General features: G+C 47.0%; 1 protein-coding gene across 4 annotated transcripts in view; it reads right to left on the bottom strand.

Moving 5' to 3' along the window:
* The window catches only part of PAPLN (papilin, proteoglycan like sulfated glycoprotein), a 50,386-nt gene that overhangs the window by 5,405 nt on the left and 21,966 nt on the right, over window positions 1–23,015 (bottom strand). For 2 of the 4 annotated variants that reach the window (XM_068193324.1, XM_068193327.1), the window contains exons 5-26: window positions 22,903–23,005; window positions 21,908–22,038; window positions 21,457–21,580; window positions 20,666–20,746; window positions 19,755–19,927; window positions 19,078–19,201; window positions 17,815–17,941; window positions 17,092–17,157; window positions 14,750–14,957; window positions 13,134–13,310; window positions 11,701–11,857; window positions 10,977–11,063; window positions 10,195–10,483; window positions 9,952–10,069; window positions 9,145–9,274; window positions 7,299–7,932; window positions 6,394–6,531; window positions 4,867–4,991; window positions 3,961–4,099; window positions 2,416–2,553; window positions 1,640–1,767; window positions 951–1,059 (exon numbers count right to left, since the gene is read on the bottom strand). In XM_068193324.1, the coding sequence (XP_068049425.1) occupies window positions 951–1,059; window positions 1,640–1,767; window positions 2,416–2,553; window positions 3,961–4,099; window positions 4,867–4,991; window positions 6,394–6,531; window positions 7,299–7,932; window positions 9,145–9,274; window positions 9,952–10,069; window positions 10,195–10,483; window positions 10,977–11,063; window positions 11,701–11,857; window positions 13,134–13,310; window positions 14,750–14,957; window positions 17,092–17,157; window positions 17,815–17,941; window positions 19,078–19,201; window positions 19,755–19,927; window positions 20,666–20,746; window positions 21,457–21,580; window positions 21,908–22,038; window positions 22,903–23,005 (3,506 nt within the window). The remainder of the gene's footprint in view (window positions 1–950; window positions 1,060–1,639; window positions 1,768–2,415; window positions 2,554–3,960; window positions 4,100–4,866; window positions 4,992–6,393; window positions 6,532–7,298; window positions 7,933–9,144; window positions 9,275–9,951; window positions 10,070–10,194; window positions 10,484–10,976; window positions 11,064–11,700; window positions 11,858–13,133; window positions 13,311–14,749; window positions 14,958–17,091; window positions 17,158–17,814; window positions 17,942–19,077; window positions 19,202–19,754; window positions 19,928–20,665; window positions 20,747–21,456; window positions 21,581–21,907; window positions 22,039–22,902; window positions 23,006–23,015) is intronic. The other 2 variants (XM_068193325.1, XM_068193328.1) reach the window with 2 other exon arrangements.

The following is a 23,015-nucleotide window of genomic DNA, read 5'->3' as shown; positions in this document are numbered from 1 at the left end:
GTTTGGCTGGCATTGATAGCAGCACATATTGCTTGATGAGCATATTAGGGTAGTGAACAATGCATCCTCTTTCCTCTCCCTTTAAAAGTTTGTTTAAAAAACCCAGCAAGATTGTGTCTGTTCAGTCCCTCCTGGAATAATGTGCCCAGCTGGAAAACTGCCTGAATTGTGAACTCCTGGTTACCAACAAAATGAAATTTGTTTCAGTGAAAAGGGTTTCATTCCAACTCTGAAACATGCATCATTTTGTTAGCTCAAATACCAAACTTATGTATAGAAGAAAAGCTCTGTGTGTGAGATGGCCTACTTCAGTCCTAACTCCTGGAATTTCAGCATTTACCGATCCTTCTCTCTGGACAGTTTGTAAGAAGGCTCCAAAGCATAACTGATTATTTTCAAACCAGAAAAACAACCCTCACTAAACACTTGCACAAATTCAGAGTTTCCTGGTAAACTATCAAGATAAGAGAACACAGTTTTCACTTTAAAACACTTCTAAATCTCCTTTGCTCCCAATGACAGTAAACGGAGAGAACTGTTGCAACAGCAAGCTGGGAGAAGAGGTCTAAAATGCCTGTCACAATTAGGCAGAGAGGGGTTTTAAAAAAGCAACTAAAGCTTTTCCTCTGATTACTCATTTTAATTCTTGTTATTTTCATGTCACTAGTTTTCCAGCACAGAGCCCTTCTGAACTCCAGGAAATCTTAGTTTAATGTCTGATTTTCTTCTTATTTGGCTGGAACATGAACTTCACCCCACAACCCACAGAGATCTTGCCCAGGATTTTTGGGTAACATCCAAGTTGTTTTAAGAAAGGGTAGATGATTTTAGTTGGGGCTGATAACTGTGGTCTCTGCCATACCTTGCAGGCACCCTGCATTAGTGTTTGGAGGCTAAATTATGAGGTTTAGGAAGAGAAGGATAGGAAGTTCCATCTCATTTTTGCTCACCTTGACCACCTTATATTCACATTGTTGCCAGTCACTGTACAATGAAGCAGAGCAGTCCCTCCCTCAGGTACTGTGATGCTTGGCAGAAGACCAGTGATCCTCAGCTCTCCTAGACCAGAAGGGAAATCATCACTAGCAGAGAGGCAATGCCACGCTCCCCCTGGGTGTAGGAGCATTCACTCATGGGAAAAGTCCAACACATCCCATAATGAGCTACAAGCCCTTGGGCCTTGAAACAGCATGTTTGAGGCTGTGCCATTGCTGTTCTGGGGAATGTGGACTTCCTAAGACTTTGGCCCAAGAAAGGACAAGTAACAGAGGTCTCAAAGAACTTTTTCCTCCAGCTGGACATATGCATGTCACATGCACAGAAGAACCATCTCCTTAGTCTCTCTTGCTCTTATACTCATCCCACATCAGTGTCCCAGAAACAAGGCCCAGAGAGTCACTCTTACTGTGCTGTCAATCCCCTTTTCCCAGCTGCTTGGAGCACCATGATATACTGGACACATGCAGATGACCACTGGGTAAAACAATTCATTCTTCCCTTGCCCTCAGGATGCCTGTTAAACTCTAGGTGTGAAGCAAAGCGGCACAGCCAGCAATGGAACCCACGCTGGCCCTGCACAGCCTTCCCTGTTTCCCACTCCTGTGCACTCGAGCCCTGCGTACTTCCACCCACCCAGTACCTAGAGGTCGGAGCAGGACCTGGCGCTGGTCACGGTCACGTCCATTGGAGGCAATGCAGGTGAAGAAGCCAATGTCTTCAGAGCTGACCCGGCTGATCACCAGGGCCCCATCCGCCTGCTGCCTGTGCCTGGGGAACAAAGCCAGCATGTCCCTCAGCCTGTGCTTGGGTCAGGATGGGACTCCAGCCAGCAGAGATGAAGCTAAGCCCCGTGCACAACTTTGTGGAACCACTGAGCAAAGGTTTAGCAGCTCAAATGCTGCAGGGGTTGTAATTGCAACCTTTAGTCCTCAAATCCCAGCACTGATGCTATAAGACTCTGGAAAAACTTGCTGCTAGAGCAGATTTCTGGGAGCAGAGAGAGGGGAGAGCAGCACCGGTAGCTGTGAAAGGTCACTGCAGATGCCCTGATCTCTCTCTGCTGTGAATCTCTGCCCTTACTCACTGACCAGCTGGTTTTTGGCAGATTTGCTAGCCATGTGTTCTTTTTCTGCTAATCTTGTAGCTGAATAAATTTGAGCCCGGAATCACTTGTAGACCCTGTGTCACAGCTGTTCCCTCAAGGGTTCGACATTCAAACTTCCATCTGGGAGGGAGGGAGGACAGGGCAGGCCAGCAGTACGGCCTGGCCCTGATGGAGGAAGTCGGACAGCATAAAGCCAGACAGACCCTTGCTGCACGGCCAACGGCTCTGTTCTCTCAGGGAGGAGATAGGGAAGGAAAAGCAAGGAGGAGGCTCTTCTCATGAACGGTTCATGAAGCCGCCTGGGGGCTCACCTGGGAGAGGAGAGGGGCTGCCCATCTTTCTGCCACTCAATGGTGAAAGTTGGTGATGCTTCCACTATGCAGGGCAGTCTGACTCTCTCCCCAACATTGGCCTCCACTACTGTGGGCTCGCTCTTATCCATTTTCAACCTGCAAAGTTTACAAGCACAGCAAAAGATGTAGAAACTTCCTTGCTCAGCATTTGACCTTCAGCACGAGGCTTTATCAATCACAGGCTTTATTTTTTACCTCCAATGGCATTGGGAGTTCTCTGTACTCTCATGAGAGCTCTGATGCTTGCCATTACCAACATTCACTCCCAACATTCAGAAAAGAGCAGCCTCTATAAAATCCTGCTCTAGTTCAGCACAGCTTGGTGCTGCACTCCTGTCACCCAGCTTAATTTACAGACAGCAACCCTTAGAACAACCCTCTGGATAAGAGCTGAGGAAGCATTAACAATGTGAAGACATGGAAAACAGTACAAAGTCCTAAAGAGAGCACCGAGCAAGCTTCCCCTTGGGTGCTTATCTGGCACACAAAAATGAGCCTTTTTAGGGTGTGAAGAGCCTGTTGCAATCCCCTGACTGCACAAGGTCCAGGAGCTGGTCGTCCACTACATGCAGCAGAAAGTTTGAGGTCATGTCCTCACAACACTCATCTCATGTTCTTTGCTCTCTTATAAGTACAGCTAAACACTGTTTTAGAAGGGAACTAAACCGTGATGTTCCCACAGTTAAATAAAACGTCATCTACCCTACCCCCATTCTATGACCTGAATTCTTGATCTCAAAAAATAAAATCAAAGAGCCTTAATTCAATGTTCTTAATTCAATGAATCGCTTATTACTGCTTTTAGGCAGAAGCAGCTAAGGAGATTGCTGCAGAGTTCAGCAAATTGGCTGGGTTTTAGGCTGTAAACTCAAAAAAAGAGAGAGATCAGATCATGGCCCTGTTTAATCTGGAATCCCAACATGCTTCATTTAAGGCAAAAATAATTTGCCCCCCTTATTTCTGTGGGGCCTAGAAGCAATTAAAAAACACACAAGAAGCAACAAAAAATACCAGTATATGAGGAGACAGTTTTGGGTCAAACTGGTTTCTTCACAAAACATTTAAAATTAATTAGTGGAGGCTGAAGGAGCTGAAGTTTTTTTCAACATGCATATGTCTATTTTGTGCTAGTTAAGCAGCTCCTATTTGTTTTGCTTTTTTTCAGAACAGGTTTCTCTTTCTGCCTGCACTAACATGAACAGCTAAGGATGCTGCCCCAAGATTTCTTTTGTTTGAGCCCAGCTCCTTTGCTGCCAGCTTCCCCATGCATCTTTGCCCAGAATATGCTTCATTCAAGAGATCCCTTGGGAGGACAGAAGACAGCTTGCAACTGAGATCTTCTCCCATTCCCAGTGTCAGCAGTTCAGTACTGTATCCTTCCCAACTGTGCCCTGGAACAGCTGACCCAGGACCTTTCCAGTCTTTGGCTTTTCTACATGAAGAGATGCCATATGGTTCATCAGCTGGGCGCGGTGGACGAACTGTTGCTGTAGGTGAGCCTACCTGTATGTGAGCTGCTGACGCACAGAGGAGCCGGCTGCCTGCACAAGCTGCCTGCCTCTGGATAACCCTCGGCGCTGCTGGTTTGCCTCCTGAAGGACCCGACCTCTCTCACCCTCGGCCAGAACACTGCTCTGGTACTCTATTCAAAACAAAATGCCATATGTGAATAAAAGGACACTTCTTACTGTGACCTCTTGCGTAGGGTTTCTGTGAGCTTGGGAGAGCTTGCTGAACTGGAGCCAAAGAGCCCTTCAGCCATCTGCTTTTTGGCTGACTAGTGCAGTAAAACTGCGCTGCCTACTAATGAGAGTCAAAGACCTGCAGGCAAGCAATTTTAGACTCCTTTTTCTCCTCTGTCAGTGAATATGTTGCAACATCCCTTAGGCCACAGTGCCTTCTGCCCCATGTGCCATTGCTGTGACAAAGCACACTTCAGAGATTGAAGGCTACAGGGTGCCCTTCTGGCCCAGCTTTTGAGACTAATCTTTAATTTTTTTGGTTTTGTTTCTGAAATAAGGCACATTTTTCAGAACAGGGAATTATTTGTTACCCAGCAGTGATGCCCTGTTTGGGCAAAGCATAAAACATAAATGCACCAGCAGTTATGTTTTGGATCAGGAGGCAGCTGATGGCTCTCAGGGAAGAAGACATGCTGTGATAGAAACAGGGTGAGTTACAGGCAAGCCACAACTCCACTTACGGGTGGCACTGCAGGGGACAAAGTATTTTAGGGCTAAGACTTTATCATGAGGTAACACCAAAAGAGGCCCTGCTGCCTCCATACTCCCTCTTGGCAGCAGAGGAAGTTTCTTCCTACAGCTGCCTTTATTGAGCCATTGATGGTCAGTAACCATTAAGGAGGAGCCCTGAGTTACCACTCTGGTCCTGGGCAGAAGATAAATTCACCTGTGATCTGCAGCTGAATCTGTCGGCTCTCCGTCCTCCCGTCAGAAGTGAGGCACGTGTAGGTGCCAGCGTCCTCGGGCTGGACGTGGCTGATCACCAGAGAGCTGTCGGACTGGTAGGTGTGCCTGCAACACGAGCGGGAACGCTGCCTGCCCTGGCCACCCACAGCGACCCACCAGGGCACAGCGGCCAGCCCAGGCTGATGTTACACAAACCACCCCCATGTAGTGCCTTCCCTGGCTCAAAAAAACCAAAACCCTGCTGACCACAGACAGGTCACAGGCAGGGGCAATAACTGCAGCAGAAAGGAGGTCAGGAACTGAGAGGAAAATCAAGATGGAAAACAGGGAACTGCTTTCAGTAACCCTTTCCCATAAAGAGGCAAACTGCCCTTCCAGGGGCGAGCTTGAGTCCCAGCAGTCATCTGCAAACAGAAAAGCATAACTGGGCTTTTCTTAACTGTGATTTTCATAACACAAAAGACTGACTGGCTCCAGACAGACTTGCTGGAAACAGACTTCCCAAGAAAAACAGGTTTAAAAGTAGTTTAAAAAAAAAAAAAAAGTGCCAGAGATTTTCAGCCAGAGGAACTCTGGGTTATTAGGCTGCAAGTTTCACCCCCAACTACTGGCTTTGTGCTGCCCCAAGATGAACCCAAAAGAAGCAATATTTTTCTGTATCACTACCCACTAGCTTCCATTAGTGCCTTCCACCAGTGTTATGGGACAGCACTTGCTCTGCCCCATAACTGTAGCCTACATCTCATTACTGGTGTCGACTGTACCTGTTTCTGCTATGTACATAGCAGGTGGACAGTAGATGAATATGGGGGCTTTTTTATTTCTTAAAAAAAAAAGTGTGCTGGTTGTGGCTGGTATGGTGTTAATTTTCTTCACAGTAGCTGGTATGTGGCTGTGTTTTGGATTTGTGTTGAAAACAGTGTTGATGTTTTCACTACTGCTGAGAAGTGTTTATACGAAGTCAAGGCCTTTCTTTTCTGCTTCACACCCCACCCGCCAGTGGGCTGCGGGTGCTCAAGAAGCTGGGAGGGGACACAGCTGGGACAGCTGACCCTGACAGACCGCAGGGATATTCCATACCATATGGCATCATGCTCAGCATGTAAAGCTGGGGAAAGGAGGAGGAGTGGGGGGGAGGGGGGTGGAGGAGTTTGGAGTGATGGCATTTGTCTTCCCAAGTCACTGTTATGTGTGATGGGGCCCTGCTCTTCTGGAGACAGCTGGACACCTGCCTGCCTGTGGGAAGTGATGAATGAATCCCTTGTTTCGCTTTGCTTGTGCCCATGGCTTTTGTTTTATCTTTTAAACTGTCTTTATCTCAGTCCATGGATTTTCTCAGTTTTACCCTTCTGATTCTCTTTCCCATCCCACCAGGGGTGAGTGAGCAGCTCTGTGGGGCTCAGTTGCCAGCTGGGGTGAAACCATGACAGTCCTTTTTGGCCTACATATTTGGCACTCTGCCCAGCAAGGAGCCCATCTGCTCTACCATGAAGGGATCTGAGCTCACCTGTCAGAGAAGACTGGTCGGCTGTTCTTCATCCACTCCACTCTGGAGAGTGGGGACACGCCTGTCTTGCAGACCAGCTGGATGTTTTGTCCCACAACTGCTGTCACAAGAGAGGGCTTGGCTTCCTCCAGGATTGTTCTGAAAGAGAAAGTGATTCCATTGGCACTTCTGCTGCCCTCCTCACCTCTGTGTCCTCTCATGTGACTCTGGATGAGTTACAACCACAAGGCAAAGCAGGAGCAGTTGCCCATTCAGCTTTGAGCAGATGCGCTGAGCAAAGCGGGGAGCCCTCTCCTATACAGCAAAGACTGCTCTGGACAGACTGAATGCTACAGTCTCTCTTGGAAGAAAGCCCTGTAACCCCTCTCTTCTGAAGGGACATGGTACAGCTCAGCAGACAGACAGATCCAGTGCAGACATGTTTAGATCTACCTCTACACACTCCTGATTATCAGGGTAACGCTGTCTGGATCTTGGCCCAAAGTCTGCATCTTAAAAGTCTTCCCTAGAACAACCCACTGCTGCTCCATGCAGTGCTGAGATAAAGGCTCTGAAGTCAGAGTGTCAGCTAAATTTGTTGGTCAGAACAAGAAAAACACCTATGGATTCTCATTTACAGTGTAAGAAGGCCTCCCAGACAGAGACCCCAGGATTCTGCAGTCTTTTTACACTTTTCAGTGCTGTCAGAGATCAGGGAGTGTGTGAGGAAAGAGACGGCAGGTAATGCCAGGGCCTGAATAACAGTAACTTGATTTACCAAGGGGCCACATGTGTAGCTAATCCATCACATGGTATTCCCAGTTAGTTAGTCCCAGGTGGGGCAACATTTTCACTCCAGAGAAAGCTGAAATGATGCTTCACAGTGAGCTGGCAGAACAGAGGGGAGGGGTGGTGGAAATCATCACCTGTGCAGAGCTTGTGCTGGGAACACGTCTGCAGACTCCTGGTGCCCAAATCCCTCAGTCACAGAAACATCTGCTCCAAAAGCTTCACGCCACTGCTTGCCTTCCTGGGGCAGCACCTGCTGGCCACTGCTGCTCTGCCTGTCCGAGGGCCTAGGCATGGCTGTTTCCCAGGAGTGCAGCTGGCCCAGTCTGCTTCGCCGGGTGTCCCAGCGCTGGCTCTCCAGCATATCAGTCCTTGGCAAGGCCTCTGGCAGCACATCCCTCCTCCAGCTGTGGCTGTCTTGCTTGGGGAGTGAAGCCCCATAGGTTCTTCCTTCTTGGATGTGACTTGCAGTCTCTCTTGTGGGTGATTGCTGCTGACCCTGAGCATGTCCTGTGTGAGAACTGGAACCAGTCTGCTGGTGCTCCAGGGCTTCTGTGCCAGGAGAGGGCTGGAGCTCCAGATGACTGACTCCCACAGAGGTGTGGCACACTCTCATGCACTCCTCCTCCGAGGCAAAGCTGTTTTTATTGCCGTGACAGCCGCCATACCAAAACCGGTTGCATTTGCCAACAACTCCCACAAAGTACCAGCGAGTGGTCCAGTTGGTGCAGGGGCCGTGGGCACTGGGCAGCAGGCACATGACAGGGTATGCTACCAAAAAGAGTGAAACAGAGGGAGATGTGAGGGTCACAATGCACAAAGGTCCAGGGGCTTCAAGCCACCTACCTAGATGATTTATCTGATGGTACTGTGGGCAAAGGGCAGGTGGGAAAGTAGGACACCTGGGTGTCCTACCCAGCTGTGCTTTGAAACTGAGAAACTGCTCACATGTTTCTTGTTGCCTCAGTTTTGCCTCTGATGGAAGAACCATCCTTGGAGAATCTAGATACTAGACAGATGCTTTACAGCCTTGTTTGGAGAATTCTGCAACATGCAAAGCAGGCTCTGGGGCTTCCTCTCCTGCAAGGGACACATGGCTGCCATTTGCACAAAGCAAGTGGCTTAGACCCAGCTGTGAAGAAGACTTGCGCATTACAGAATACCCCTGCTGATATACACTGATATAAAGAGGAGCACGACCCAAGGTATCTACAAACCCAGAGCCACGGGTATCACAGCCACATGCTGACAAACACCTCGCAGGGCTCTGGCTGCGAGGTGCTTTGTCAAGCTGTGGCTCAGCTGAGAGGATCCAGAGAGTTTTCCCCCTCCCCAAGGCTGCACCACAGGGATGGCCACCAAGCAATTTCTGTGCTGCAGCAGGAGGGCAAGGCCCTGCAGCAGCCATGTGCCTGCAGAGTGTACAGCTGGGCACTAAAGGAGCAGAGATGCTTTTGCCCAGCAGCCCTCATGTCCTCAAAGCACAGCAGGCACTGGATTGAACTTTGCTGGCTAAGGGCATCCATGCAGCCATGAGCAACCCCCTCTTCCCATGTAGTTCTCATTCCTCCCCTGTCCACAGGCTGTCTGAAAACTGAGCACTGTCCTGATTCCTCAGGAGATCCCTACTCCTTAACCTGAGTAATTTGTTTGGAGCACTCCAGGCTGCATTTGTCCCTGTGTCTTCTCAGGCACAAACAATTCGTGAGTAGTCCTACAGACTGACAGAGATCACACAAACACATTTCTCTCAAACTATCAGCAGTGGACAACAAGAATTTTTGCAGCAGCTGGCAGAGCTGAATCCTCAAGCTGCTTTTCTACACTCCCTCCAAGCTTCTGCTGCCCCAACCATCAGGTAGAAATTATCTTCAGAAAGATTATTTACTATATTTCAGAGAGAACAGAGCCTCTACATATGAAACTTCTATATGCTACAGGACTCTTTGTGTTTCTGAACCAGTAAGCCAAAACATCACTCACGGTAGTTGGGCCTATTGAGACATCCTTCCCCTCGAGGACCTCTGGCTGAGGCGACATTGTCAAAACAGCAGCCGTACATGGAGCCACGGCACTCGCCTGAGGGGTGCTGCTGGGACAAGGCTTGGCTTGCCTTGGAGACAGGAATGGAAAGCCAAGAGTTATCTCACACATGAGGACAGCAGCACATGCAAGGCACCATGTGCAGGCTGTCAGCTGCACACAGCCAGCTGTTAGAGGCACCACTGTTTGCTTGTTTGCCTCCTAGAGGCTTTTGTCCTGGGAAGGGGTGGGAAACTTGGCAGTCAGCCACAGAGCCAGAGCTGCACTGCAAGGGACACCTAAGCAGCCCAGCAGGAGGCTACTTCTTATTGCTGCCACCACGAAGCACCCCAATCTATGGGAGGGATCATCTCCCCACCTTGAATTAATCTGCACAGTTGACAAACAAAAGCAATTAACAGAAGACATGCTTTCCCCTTTTTTTCCCCCTAAAAACTGGATAGCAATTTTGTGACCAACAGAAATTTGATTACTCAGGATTATTCAATCAGGTCTACATAGGATGGCCTTCTTCTCAGACATCTCCCCACCACTTGCTCTGTACCCTGCTTGTAGAGGATTGCAGGTGGATGCTCCAGACTGAACAGGAGCAAAGTGGCCAAAGGGCTTGACATGCCTCGAGTACTGGTTCCTCAGCATTACTGGCAGAGATGAAGCCCAACAGAATCCAAAATGTGAGTCAGCAGGAGCAAATCTGAATCTTCATATCTGATCAACTCCTAAAATGCAAAGAGCTTTTGTACTTACTGCTGGAGTGGTCACAGAGGGATGATTTTGTCTCGTTCGAATGTCATGGTAATACTCTGGGCATCCAATGTTGTTTGGACCCTGGGCAGCTGATACTCCATTGGGGCAGCAGCCATACCTACAGACAGAAGGGCTGCAGTAACACCTGACCTCCTTGGTCAACAGGCATGGGCTACAAGGTTCGGGAAGGGCATTGCCAGGAAAGGCAATGCCCCCTGCTCAGGCCTATCTACTTCCAGCTACCTGTTTTGGTGGCAGGTGCTGAGAGGGCAGCCTCTCCCCAGAGGGCCCAACGCCAGAGTGCGTCCATCTGGACAGCAGCCATGTGGGCTCTGGTGGCAGTCCTGGGAGCCAGTCCCTGCAGGGGGATCCTGAGAGAAACTGAGCCGATGGGAACCTGGGGAACGGGACTGGGGCTCCCAGTGGACAGCAAACAAGTTGATGCTGTGGTCTTTGGTGAATGGAATGTGCTGATTCCCTGAGGCACTATGGATCATGGTGTTCCCAGGGAGCATCCTTCCATCATCAGAATCTGGGGAGAGAACTCAAGGTATGCAGGTGAGCATGAAAATCTGGTCAGCTTTCCTCCTATCTGCTCTCTTTCACCTGCCCAAGGCTACCTGGCAGGATTTTCTGCATCACATCTAGGGGTGTCTTCTAGCCCACCCTTCCTGATCTGGCTGAGGTACTTTGCTCATTGCCTTGACCATTCTTCCTGCTGTCCCATGAGAAACCACATTGCTGTGGTCCCTTCACATCATCCTTTCTTGTTCCTATGATCTGCTTTGCGCGTAATTTCTTCCAGCCAGCACTGAAGTCAGAGTCTTCTACTTGGATAGATTCAAATACTGCTCGCTGTTGGTGTAAAAGAATCTACATTTTGTCCCTGGCTCCTTGAGTTTCTAGGAGCCCATGAAAAAAAAAAAAAAAAGAGAGAAACGAAGAAAAGAATGATCCCCCTCCCTGCCACAGCCTGTTCCAAGTACCCCATCATCAAACCCCAAATTAAAAAAAATTTTCCAAACCTGGGGCAGGGCTGTTTGGGTTGTAACGTGTCAGCAAGGACTGGCGAGTGACATTGTATCCCATAGTGTCCTGCATACTGGGGACCTCTGCAAAGAGACACAAAATGGGTGCAGTTAGTCCAACACTGTGCTCTAATAATTGCAAATACATCCAGCAGTCAGCAGGAGACAAAAGTTGATGAAAATTTTCCTGTTCCTCTTGTATAATAGCTGCTGAGCAGCAATTGGATTCAATTGGATTGTCAGGACAAGCAACCTACAACGAGCAAGCAGACAAAAGTCAGCGTTGCAGCTCTGACATAGAGAATAGACAGAGACAAGAAGCAAAATGTTCTGCAAAGTTGTGACTCCTTTGGAGCCAGTCCACAGAGGCATGAGAGTTGACTACAATTTTTTGCTACTGAGCCTGCCCAAGTTACGGTCCTTCTGAACTGGGAGTCTTGAGATCAGTCTGCAGCACACACTGGATGAGCCATCGTAGAATACTGGATTGAAAATGGACACACACCAACACACAATATTGTTCCCAAGCCTATTGCATACATTTCAAACAGCACAGGTACTGGGACTCTGAAGATGCTTTGTGCACATAACATTGGCAAAATCACAGGGTGGAGACAGGCAGGCAAAAAGCTGAGAATAATAAGCTAGTGCAGAACTGGGAAATTCTACGTCTAAGTAAAAGCAGGTTGGGAAAAGCTGGGTGTGCAGCAATACCACTCACGCTGTGGCAGGTAGCAGGGCTGTGTGTTGCAGCTACCCAGGGTGGCTGGTTTCTGTGGCTGGATGGCTTTGCATGTCTCAGGACTGTAGAATTTGGAGTCACCGTCAGCACAGATGACCTGGCGTGTCCGGATGCCTGAATCGCAGCTCTTGGAACACTTGGGCACAGAGACAAGGCACTGAGCAGGCAGCAAAGGTTGAATGCAGAAACCCCACAGACCCGAAGTGGGGAACAGCTACATGATTAGCTGCAGGCTGAGCACAGCTCCTCCACCAAGAAAAAGCAAACTATATTTCAGCTGGAATCATCTGAACAATTAGAAAACCATACTGTAAACCATTTTACCAGATGCTCCACCCAGGCCTGAAGCATTAGGCACTCAGCCTGTAACATCCAGATGAGCTGCTGTTACCCACAGTGGTGTGTCAGGGAGCTGGAGAGAATAATTTCAGCCTGAAGGCATAAAGGCACCTCAGTTCTCTGGGGATCTACCAGCTGTGAGTGGGTCAGTTTGCCTTCAAGAACAACAAATTACAACTAGAAAGCAAATGAGTTGCTTTCTTGTAAGCAGCTAATTGGAGTTTGCCTCACTGGAAGCTGTGGATGAGAGGGTCCGGCGGGTCAGAGGAGTGGATAGCATGAGGCGTCTGTGCAACCCACATGGCTCATGGCAAGATCTATATACATTAGGAGAGTATTTCTCTCTAATTCAGAGAGGCAGATAGGAGACCTTCTGATATCAGAAAGTCAGGAGAAAGATCAGATTAAGATGTGAAACTTCTTTAGCTGTAACTAAAACTTGGCCCATATCTCATGAAGAAGCATATGTAACATGTTTTAGCTCAAAACAACCTGGTCTGCCTAGCACAGAAATGAAAAAGTGTGTTTGGAAGTCACCTGTTGCATTGGATCTACCCATATCTGTACCCTCTGATACTTTTCCCAAGTTGAAGACAGTCTGGCTTCCACCACAAAGACAGGATTAATCCATCTGAAGCACAATTTATCTGAATCATTACAAAAATGTACTTTAAAGCATATCACCAAGTGCAATGACCAGTTCTGAAGCCTAGAGCTCTGAGCCAAACTTGGGCTGAGAGCTGTTCTGCTGATCACAGGAATGAAGCAAAGAATTGGGAATAAGCAGCAAGAGTGGATTGTTTCAGCTTATTGGCTGCATTTTGCCACTGTCACTGAAACGATAATCTCCCCTCAGAAGAACTTATTTTTGTAGCAGCTGCACACAAAGCGGACATCAGATTAACTGGAGCATTACTAGTGCCAGTTACAACACAACTGTGAGCCAAGGGGCTGGTAATGAAGCAGTCCTTGCTCCCAGCCTCAGTCAATGTGCAGACTGCATGGATCAAAGCTTGTTTGTGAGGAGCACAGCAATACAAGTAATTTTGGAGCCATGACAGCGAGGTGCTCACCAGACCCCAGTCTCCAACGTGCCAGTCGATTTCCTGGATGCAGTTCTCCTTAAGGCAGGGCTGGGTGGCTGATGGCTTTGGCTCCATTAGACAAGCAAAGTCCTGAGCCTGAGAGCCCCGCTGCGTCCTGCAGGTGACAGTCCGGGTCTGCACTCCTTCCCCACAGCTGGCTGAGCACTGCAGAAAGGGGACCAACAATTACAAAGAAGCACCTGGTTTCCTCTTGCAGTTCTAGGCTAGGCTTCCTATCATTAGAGCAGAACACCATTTTGAGACTGCCTGAAAGAACCAGCTATCATTAAAGTAATCTTCTGGGGTGGGAGTTAGCAGAGTAGCTGTTTATGCTGTAGAGGAGACAATAAGGCACGGAAACATGGGATAGGGTCTGGGACATCTGGAGCTCACTGGATGATTTTGGCCTATTCATACACTTACTCTTGATTTCTCCCCAAAGGAGATGTGGAAGATGAATTTAGAAAAATATCGGGAAAATGCCAGACACTGCAAAATACATTGAGAACAAAACATGGTAGAAAATATCTGGAAACTTGTTATTTACATCTGATTAAATCCAATGCAAGGTGAAGAACTTTAGGGAAGGTAAAAGGTTAAGTTCTTATGTTGCTCATGTCTTTTGCTTGAAGACTTTGTGCTCTATTTTTACAGCATGGAGCTGTGACAACTTCCATACCAGTAACTAGTTTGTGACATTTCCAACGCCCTCTTAAATTCACAGTGGTGTTTCCTGGAATCCAACCTACTTCTACATGAATTACCAAGGTGTCTTACAGAAAGCATTAACTTGGGGACAGTCTGAATCATTTCAGATGAGCTTCCTAGCTGAGTTTTAGCCATTCACTTAGCAGAATAACCTTTTAACTCAGAGTACACAAAACACAGTTGCTTCGGAGAACACTGGAATGAATTACTCAGGCATCAGTTTGTAAGAACATGATCCTTGGTAACTTCCTCAAACAGCACTCTTACTCCACAACCCCAAAATCACACCTCACATCTCACAAGGTGGGGAGAAAGAGGGGGTGGAAGGACTTTTCAGTCTAGGTGATCATGCCTCAAAGTTGCATTTTGTGCTGTTGCACAACTCAGACAGGCTAAGTGCAACCACAGGATTGCAAATCAAATGTTGCAAGCATCCGTGTACTTCTTCTAATAGAGGAAAATTCACTTGTACTTTAGGGACTGAGTAGACATTCTCTTTACTTTCTAAGCCCTTGGAATGTAAGATGCCTTCTAAAAGCTGTCTGGCTGAACTGAGTGCACACAGCTTGAGCTGTTTCCACTCCTGCAGATGTAAATGGACATAAGCATCAAAAATGCACCACAGCAGTGGAGAAAGAACTGCTAGACCAGAGAAGAGAGAATGTGCAATGAGAAGAGCAGACATGCAGGGACATGCACAGTTTTGAGGAACAGGGATATTCATAGGAGGGCATCAGAGGGCTGCAGGGAGAAGTTCTACACCTCTGCACACCACCTATCCGGGGACACACACTTTTTGTAGTCCCAGAAGAGGAGCCTGGCTCTTTCTCCCAAAGGTTTGGCAGATCCTCCTGCAGGAGGTGCCAGGAGGCTGTTACCTGCCCAGGGGCACTGACCTCGGACCAGGGCCCCGTGCTCCAGGTGGCACACTGCCGGACGTTGCAGGGCTGGCTGCGGCGCGGCTGCTGGGCGAAGGCCATGCACTCGGCGTCATCCACCACCCCCTGCGGGCTCTGGCCGTCAAACGCCACGCAGTACACGGAGCGCGTCTGGGTGCCCCCGCCACAGGTGGCTGAGCAGGATCCCCACTCTCCCGTTTTCCAGCTGCAGGTCACAGAATCAAGTACAAAAACAACAACAACAACAACAACAACAACAAAAAAAAAAAAAAAAAAAAAAAAAAAAAAAAGTAAGCCCAGCTAAACTGCCCAGAGGCACAAAGGAATCAGTGCCACATCCTTGTAGAAATCAAACAGGGATGATGTGCCTTTGCAGAATAGAATCAGAGGCGAGTTCCCATATGACCAAGTGTGCCCAGCTTAATTTGCAATGCAGAGCATTAGTCCTACTCCAGAGACATATCTGCAGCTACAAAACACTTGTTTCTCTGAAAATGCAGAGCTCTCCCAGAAGGGGAAGATCTCTCTCCATGGCTTTTGGTCTCCTGATGTCTGCAAAAATGTCATGCCTAGAATAGAACATAAAAAAACCCCCCAAAAAACCAACCAAACAAAAACAAACAAACAAAAAACCTCAAAGAAAACAGTCCAGATCAGCCAAAAGAAAAGCTACCACAACAGCCTAAACCACACATTACACTCCAAACATTATCAGAAACAGTAAAACCAAGCCAAGTCCTCACTCTGCCCACAAACCATGCCAGACACTCTCAGAAGTGCTTAACTTTTCACTGATGGCCAGTAGAAAGCTGGTTTAATCCTCCCATCAGTCAAATTCTCTAACTGCAGCACACATACAAAAAGCCCACAAAAATGTAAGTAGATTTTTTCCTGTCTTTCATTGCTGAAGCTGCTGCAGAAATGATACACCCTAGCTAACAAGGGGGATGTGTCCACAAAACAATCTGTCTAGATACTAAAATCTCTGCCCATGGCCACCCCAGCTTCTCAGAGATAGCTGGGTAGCTTGAACCACAACTTTCATGGCCTGGCTTCAGGGACAATATGATGTTTCATCCCCAAATCCAGCCTGCAGTGTAGTCCAAATGCACTGGTTGTGGAGGGGGAGCATCCTGGTGATCTGCTTGCCATCTGCTATGTCCCCTTGCAGCCAGGTAAGGCCCAGCCAGGGAATGAAAGCAGTTCATGTTTTCTCCCCCAGCATTCCAGCTACTTCCCTAGCCTGGCTCTTGCCACCCCTTAACTAAGTTTCAGCCAGCCAATTCACATTCACATCCTAGCAGGATTCCACAGTAGACTCTGTCATGGCCAGCTCCTAAAAACACCCTTCTTTATTGCTAAAGGTTCACATGTCAACCCAAAACTGAATGGCCTTCACTATAAAATCTTTCCTTTGGAAAGGGAACAAATACATTCAATAGAAGCCATTTACAATGGTGTGGTTGCAGGGCTTATAACAAATTATTCATCAAGTTTTTTCAAAAGCTCCAATGGGAATAACTTCCCCCCCAACTACTGTATTCTGCCTCCTGTTAAGCAAATCTATGGTTTTGGAAAGACTGTATCGAGATGTATCAACCACAGCTTCCTTCAATTGCAGATCAAGACTTCTCTGATCCTTGTTTCATTTCCTTTGTAAGACAAGGTTAACCATAAGGCTGGGACCCTCATCAGAGGGCAAAAATTGCCAGTCCTAAGCTATTGGCAGCTTGCTGGGGGGCACCTGTTTTTTTTTTGATACTTTTAAGTTCTCATATCTCAGTGTACATTATTGTATCTCTCACATTCTTGTACTCGTCACATCTTACATTCTCTTTTCTGCCTGCTGTAGGGCTCATGCCAAAAAAGAAGAGCTTTTAAGAAACTCTAAGTGTTTCTCTATGCCATGCTGGCGAATGTTACAATTGCCCAAATGATCATGCTCTTTTTTCATTTATGTTCTTTTCTTTATCTAGATAAGTGAATTAAAAAAAATAAACAAAAAAAACCAAAAAAAACCCAACAAAAATCTTCCAGAACATGTTTACCCTGATTCCAGAAAAAACATAAGAATAAGCAGCTGGAAGTGATGAAGAAATCATCCCTTTCTCAGTCCCCTAAGAATCAAGTTACCAGAGGCATGTGCAGCCACCTAAGCAAAACTGCCAGCCAGCACCCTCCACCATTTTCACTGGCAAGCACCAAAAGCAAAGCAACACCCATTTCTACCACCAGTGCCAAAGAGAAAAGCCCCCACGAATTTCAGTGAACAACTAGGTGGAGAGCAGAAGAGAGCAGCTGCCTTCCTGTGCTTTCTGTGACTTCCTTCTGCTTGTTACCTCTTCATCTGAGAGCTTTGTGCGCCACTGTGACTCCAGGCTTGCGGCAGGTAGATGTAAGAAGTCCTTTATATACAGAACAAAGGTTTTAAAGAACTTAAACCAAGTAGCTACAGGCTAACATGTATTCAGAAATGCTCCCAGGTGCCCTCTCACACACATGAGCGTTCTCAGAGGCCTCCACTGGTACACAGATACACAGCTAATGCTCATGTTACAGCTCTGGATGTCCAGTAAGAGCCAAGTGAAGCCAGATGTAAGGAACAAAGTGGAAATGGTTGGGTGAAGGGGTTTGAAAATGCTGGAGAATGAAAAGACTCCAGGATTCATCCCTTTCTAAGGGAACAGACACTGGGAATGCAGAAATGACATAAAATGACACCAGCTCAGACCTTCTACTCTGTAGGTTCCAGCCCAAGAGAAGAAAAACCAGAGAATCTGCTTCATATCTCCTACATGGGCTAGACAACTGTCTTCTACAATGCTATTTTGCTATGAAATGAACACAGGATGTATTAAGCCCTTTCCTTATGCATATAGAAATGCTTATCATTCATCACTGTGTTATCATCCCAATCTTTTGTCTTTGGCTTTCTCTTAGAAGTGAAGCACCTCCTTGGAGAGAACCATGCTGGAGGGCAGAAGTGAGAGGGCCACTTTTTTCTCGGTTTCAAAAGCACCTCAGGAAGAAGTCAGACCCCAGAAGAAGGAAAGAAATCATACCGTTTTGTCTGGGGACAAGGCTGATGACCACATGTCCGGTTGTTGTCTGGTTGTGGTTTATTCCTGCACATATAGTCTGGATAAATTTCATTGTCTATGGTACAAAACACCAAGCGGGATTGGAAACCTAGGGGACAAGCAAGAGAGCATCTGATCAACACAAGCTACCCAGGACTAGGTTAGCAATACACTGGGGTTGGAAAGACAAGTTTCTGAAGTTATGTAGAATCCACACCTGTCCCAGCCATTCTGGAAAAGAGACAGGTGCAGGTCTCTGTCTCTCACTATGTGGACAAATGATGCCTTCCCACAGTATAAGAGTCTGCTGGAAAAGCAAGTGAGACAGTACAGTTCTGTGCAGCTGAGGGGAATTTTCCTGTTATATTATGGATCAAGACTCACAAGGGGAGTGCCCTACCCCTAAGTTACTCATGAAGGAGCCCTGCAAGATGTGTGCAGTGTACAGCAGAACTGGGGGTCTCTTGTTAGACTCAAAAGGTCAGTCTTTTGAGGACTGGATATTGGAGTAAAACTTGCAACTCTTCATGCTTCCTACAGGTTATGAGTGCCCAGCCAAAGACAATTTTTACACCTACAGTCACAATATGGCAAAAGCTGCCAAAATGGCCATTAGGACGGAAGCCCAGAAGAGGCTGATAAGAACTCTATATACTCTATAACCCTCAGCTGGTGAGGAGTTTTTTTTTTTTTGTTTGTTTGAAGTTTTTTGGTTTGTTTTTCTTTTGAGCTTAAAATCCATGAGCATAATGTTGCTCATGGAGGAATCTGTAAACTGATGGGACACCCTAGGAGATCTGACAGTCCTTTTGGAGAGGGGGAATCTTCCAGGCTGTGGCAGAGGATAATGATGTGATTCACTAATGTAGGCCATTACATTAGTGAATAGCCTACATTCACTGTAGGACCTCTGGAGAGGACCTCTCAAGTGGTTCAAAAGACTATGAAGACCTGAAGCAAATCAAAACAAAGGCTATCTATGAAGATTCTTAACAGGTCCTAGTAATAAGTATGAGGACTAGGGAATGGAAGATAAGAAGAAGGCATGGGCCACAATCTTGTTGTGACTCCATGCATGACCTTCCCTTGATAAAACCTTAGCAACACTCTGTGGATCCCTGGGCTGCTTTCCAGCAGGAGACTACTGGGAAGCTGCTGCAGAGGGCAGCACACTGTCACACTGCCTACAGGGTGTGGATATAAACCCCACACTAGCCACCAGGGATCAAGTCCTCTTCCCCTTACCTCCTCCACATTCAGAGCTGCACTCGCTCCAGGAACTGTAGCTCCAGCTGTAACCCGAGGCCTGTCCTTGCAGGGGCAGGTAATACTCATACTGTACCCCAGTGTTTGGCTCCTGGCTGATGAGCTGTAAAAGCATGGGAGGAAATCAGTGAAATTACACTTTTCCTCTTCACAGCATTTCCTCACCATGTCTGAGGGCTCCAGCTGACTTGCACCTCTCCCATTCAAGAAGCACTAATTCTCTGCACTGGATTTTTTCCTTGCCTTCCATCATATTCTGGAAAGCATTATTTTTCAGAGAAGGGTGCATTCATCCTCTCAGCTTTAGAAGATCCAGCTGCTCCTGTCACAGCAAGTACATTTCCTGCCCTACAGCGCAGCATAACAAGAAGTGTCCTGGAGACTGTCCCTGCCCCAATACCATTTGGTGCTGACTCTTGCCTCCCCTAAAGTCAGCACCCAAAGGAATAGGCAGGAAACCAACATTGAACTTTGCACTGCCTATTTCTGGGCAATAGAACCAGAGCAGCAATAAGTGCTATTTCTGTGGTCTAGCTTGAAGGCCCACAGCCTTGTAAGATTCCTGGGGTCCCCATCATGTCTCCAGCTTTTCCCAGTGTACTCCCACCGTGCAAAGCAAGAGCAGAGTGTCAGTGGGGGAAGGCACAGCCTCTCACCTCAATGACGAGGGGTTCTGTGGTGGGACCCCGGGCATGGAGGAGCTCTGGGGCCACATCACCCTCTAAGCCACGGTCATAGTGCAGCACCGTGCTGGCCACCTGCAGCGCCCGGCTGAAGTCAATCGTCCAGTGCCCGTTCAGGTAATATTCCCCTTGCACGTTCTTGACAGCTGGACAAACCCACATGCCAGAGAAAGGATCATAAGAACTCCGCAAGGTTGCTCCTGTTTCCACTCAATACTGTGTCACAAGCAAATGAGAGTGACCACCATCCTCCATCAGTGCTGTCCTTCCCGTATGGCTTTTTTAGCAGAAGCTGCTCCACTTTCAAACAGTGCCAGCTTTGCTGCAGATCAAGCACTTTTTTGCTGCACAGCCAAATTCCTCCAGCATATTCCTGCCTTGCCTCTGCATTCCCCACTGCTAGTTGCTGGAGCACAGCTGATGTCTGCCTCTGTCCTTCTTACCATTAAGATGTGGGATTCACACTCCACTGACTTTACACCACTGTCTGGTTCATCAGATACTCTATTCAGAAAGCAAGATGTGTGCTGAATCCAGTTTTCTACTAAGGAAAGCATCACCAAACTGATTTGTCCTAAGCACTCAGTGATGGAACACTCAGAAAGCAGAAGAGTATTTGCTTTCTCCACCGGAATTTCCTCAGCCCTGTCCAGAAAGCTAGGCAAGGTCTTTCCACCAAGATCTCCACAGGACAGAAAATGAAGTAAATGTGAAGCCCAGAGTTGTGCATCATTCATATTTCAAGGATACTCAATATCCTGATATTCAAATTTTCACTCTGCCATATCAAGCCCTCAAGGTAAACCCAATACCCTAGAACCAGATTTTAACATAATGGCTGGAATCCAAATGAACTGATACACAGATTCTGACATCAACCATACCTAGGAAGTTCCTGCTGGGCTTAACCTCCTTAATTTGGATGCTTGTGGCTCCCACAGGGATAATAAAGATTTGATTGTAACCTGAAAAAAAAGGGGGATTATTCAATATCTGACTGTGGGTGCCATACAGCCACTTGTCTGTGCCAAAGATGCTCATGGCTTCATTTGTGCCTGAACAACTAGATGAGCTTTTTGGTGGTGACATGAAGCATTTCCATTATCACTTTAACTGCATGCTGAATAACCTCACCCTACATTATCCACAGATCAGTCCATGTGTAAAAAATTCCAATGATACCTCAGAAAAGTCCATTTGCTACATTTTGAAATCTTTGGAATTTCAGCAAGAATCATATTGGAGTTCAACATAGAGAGATGCGACCACAAGTACGGTTGACATCTTGAAATTTTTCAAAATTGGCCAAATGCAGAAGATGCAGTCCCATTTCTAGCCCTGCACATATCCTGGTGGGGCTATCAAAACACTGGACAGCCTCACAAAGGCGGTGTGTGGCGATGCACTTACAGCACCTGCTGGAGAGGGAGTGGGGAAAGACATCAGCGTCACGGCAAGTACTCCAGTGTGGACACAAATTAATAAAGTGATTCCCGGATAAGGCCAAGAGTACCTTTTCTGATGCTAAGGCCACACACTGTACAGATATTTCAAGTGAACATCCAAACATGCCTATAACAATCATGAGCAGGTGTCCCCACCAGCCCTCGTAGCAGTTGATTTTTGGTTTAACTCTTTCCTTCTCACCTACCAAACTACCTAGGATCATCTGTACCTTTGGGGAGGCTGGCCACATCAAAAGTGCCCTTCACACCATAGCAGGTGCTGCCATCTCCTCCACACTGCAGGCACTTGTCCTCCTTCTTGGCAGATTCCAGCATATTATCACAGCCAACAGCCTGTCAGAGCACAGGAGCATTAATAGGAATAAACTGTGATGACAGAGGGAAAAAAAAAAAAAAAGGCCAAATGCTGAACAGATCTATTGAGAAAGCCTGAATCTAGGGAGCCCAGAAAGTCACGACAGGGCAGAGAAAATGATAAAACTGTTATCTAGTATTTCACAGCCAGAGCCAGATAAATGCTATCCAGATGCTCCACTGCACCTTGAAACTGAGTGATTCACCTTTTCTGATGCTGTGATGAAAGGTCAAGTAGAACAAAGGGAGACAACAGAAAGACTGACAGACCCAATGATGAAGGAAGGAAGTACCAAGATGACTAACCTGACAAACTCCCTCTACACAGATATCTCGCTTGCCAGGTTCACAGGTAGTCCCATCTACCACTGCTTCCTTGTGCCTGTAGTAGAAGTTTTCTCCTTTGGGAATACAGTTTAACTCACACTTATTAGGTGCTGGCAGGAGAGAAAAAAGAAACATTATATAATAGCTTGATACTGCACCAGGAGCCTAGTTCTAGATAACAGGAGTGGAAACAGAGGGGCCTGCTGATACTAAGTGGCAGATATTGAATGAGTTTCTGGGTCACAAACTGTTGGAGGCTGGAAAAATACCCCAGTAAAATCTCACTGTACACAAATATTTCCTCAGGGGACATTGGTCTAAGTGGATATTTGGTTATTCTTTAGTAGGATTGCTCTTGCCTCGGAGTACAGGGCTTTCTAGAATGAGAACAAGTGCTGATACAGAAGTGTTACTTTAAAAAGCAACAAAAAAACCATTTTAAATCCATCTTAAAATCCCTCATAAGTTGTTAACCAGCTGTGAATGATACCATATCAAAGCTCAGAGCAAGGACCCCTAGTTCCCACACCTGCCTTCTGAGCTGGTTCCTCAAGAAGGCATGGGCTGATTAAAGAGATGTATTTTCTGAAGCATTCATTAATTACATACATTTGCTTCTCTTGTGTCCTACTAATATTCTTTTGACAATATTGGAAAACCCAGCAGAACTTTTGCTCCTCTAATACTTTGGAACCTCACTGCAACCAGTTCCAGATTTCCTTGAGCAATGTTTCTGAGGGAATGGCTGTTACAAGAAACAAGTACATATTGCTGCAACACTCTCTCTTGGCCCATGCATCCAGGACAGCAATGCTTTCCTGCTGGCAAAAGGATTTTTTCCATGCCAACTCCTGTCTCCCACTTCAACTAAGGAAGTACCCTGCAAGGATACTACAGTAAAAAACATTACAGTCACTTCAAAACATATTGTTGATAAGTAGTGATGCAGTGTAACCCCACATGTTTATCATTACCTCCATAATATGGAAGCCACTTATATTTCTTGCCTTGGAATTCTGTCCCATCAAACTCTGCACACTGCTCTGCCCGGAAATCCCAGGAGCCTTCCGGGCAGTTCTGTTTGGAA

This window comes from Anomalospiza imberbis, chromosome 6, assembly GCF_031753505.1.
Source record: "Anomalospiza imberbis isolate Cuckoo-Finch-1a 21T00152 chromosome 6, ASM3175350v1, whole genome shotgun sequence".
Classification (NCBI taxonomy): domain Eukaryota; kingdom Metazoa; phylum Chordata; class Aves; order Passeriformes; family Viduidae; genus Anomalospiza; species Anomalospiza imberbis.
Note: the sequence above shows the minus strand (reverse complement) of the source record. Positions and strands in the feature narration are given on the sequence as shown.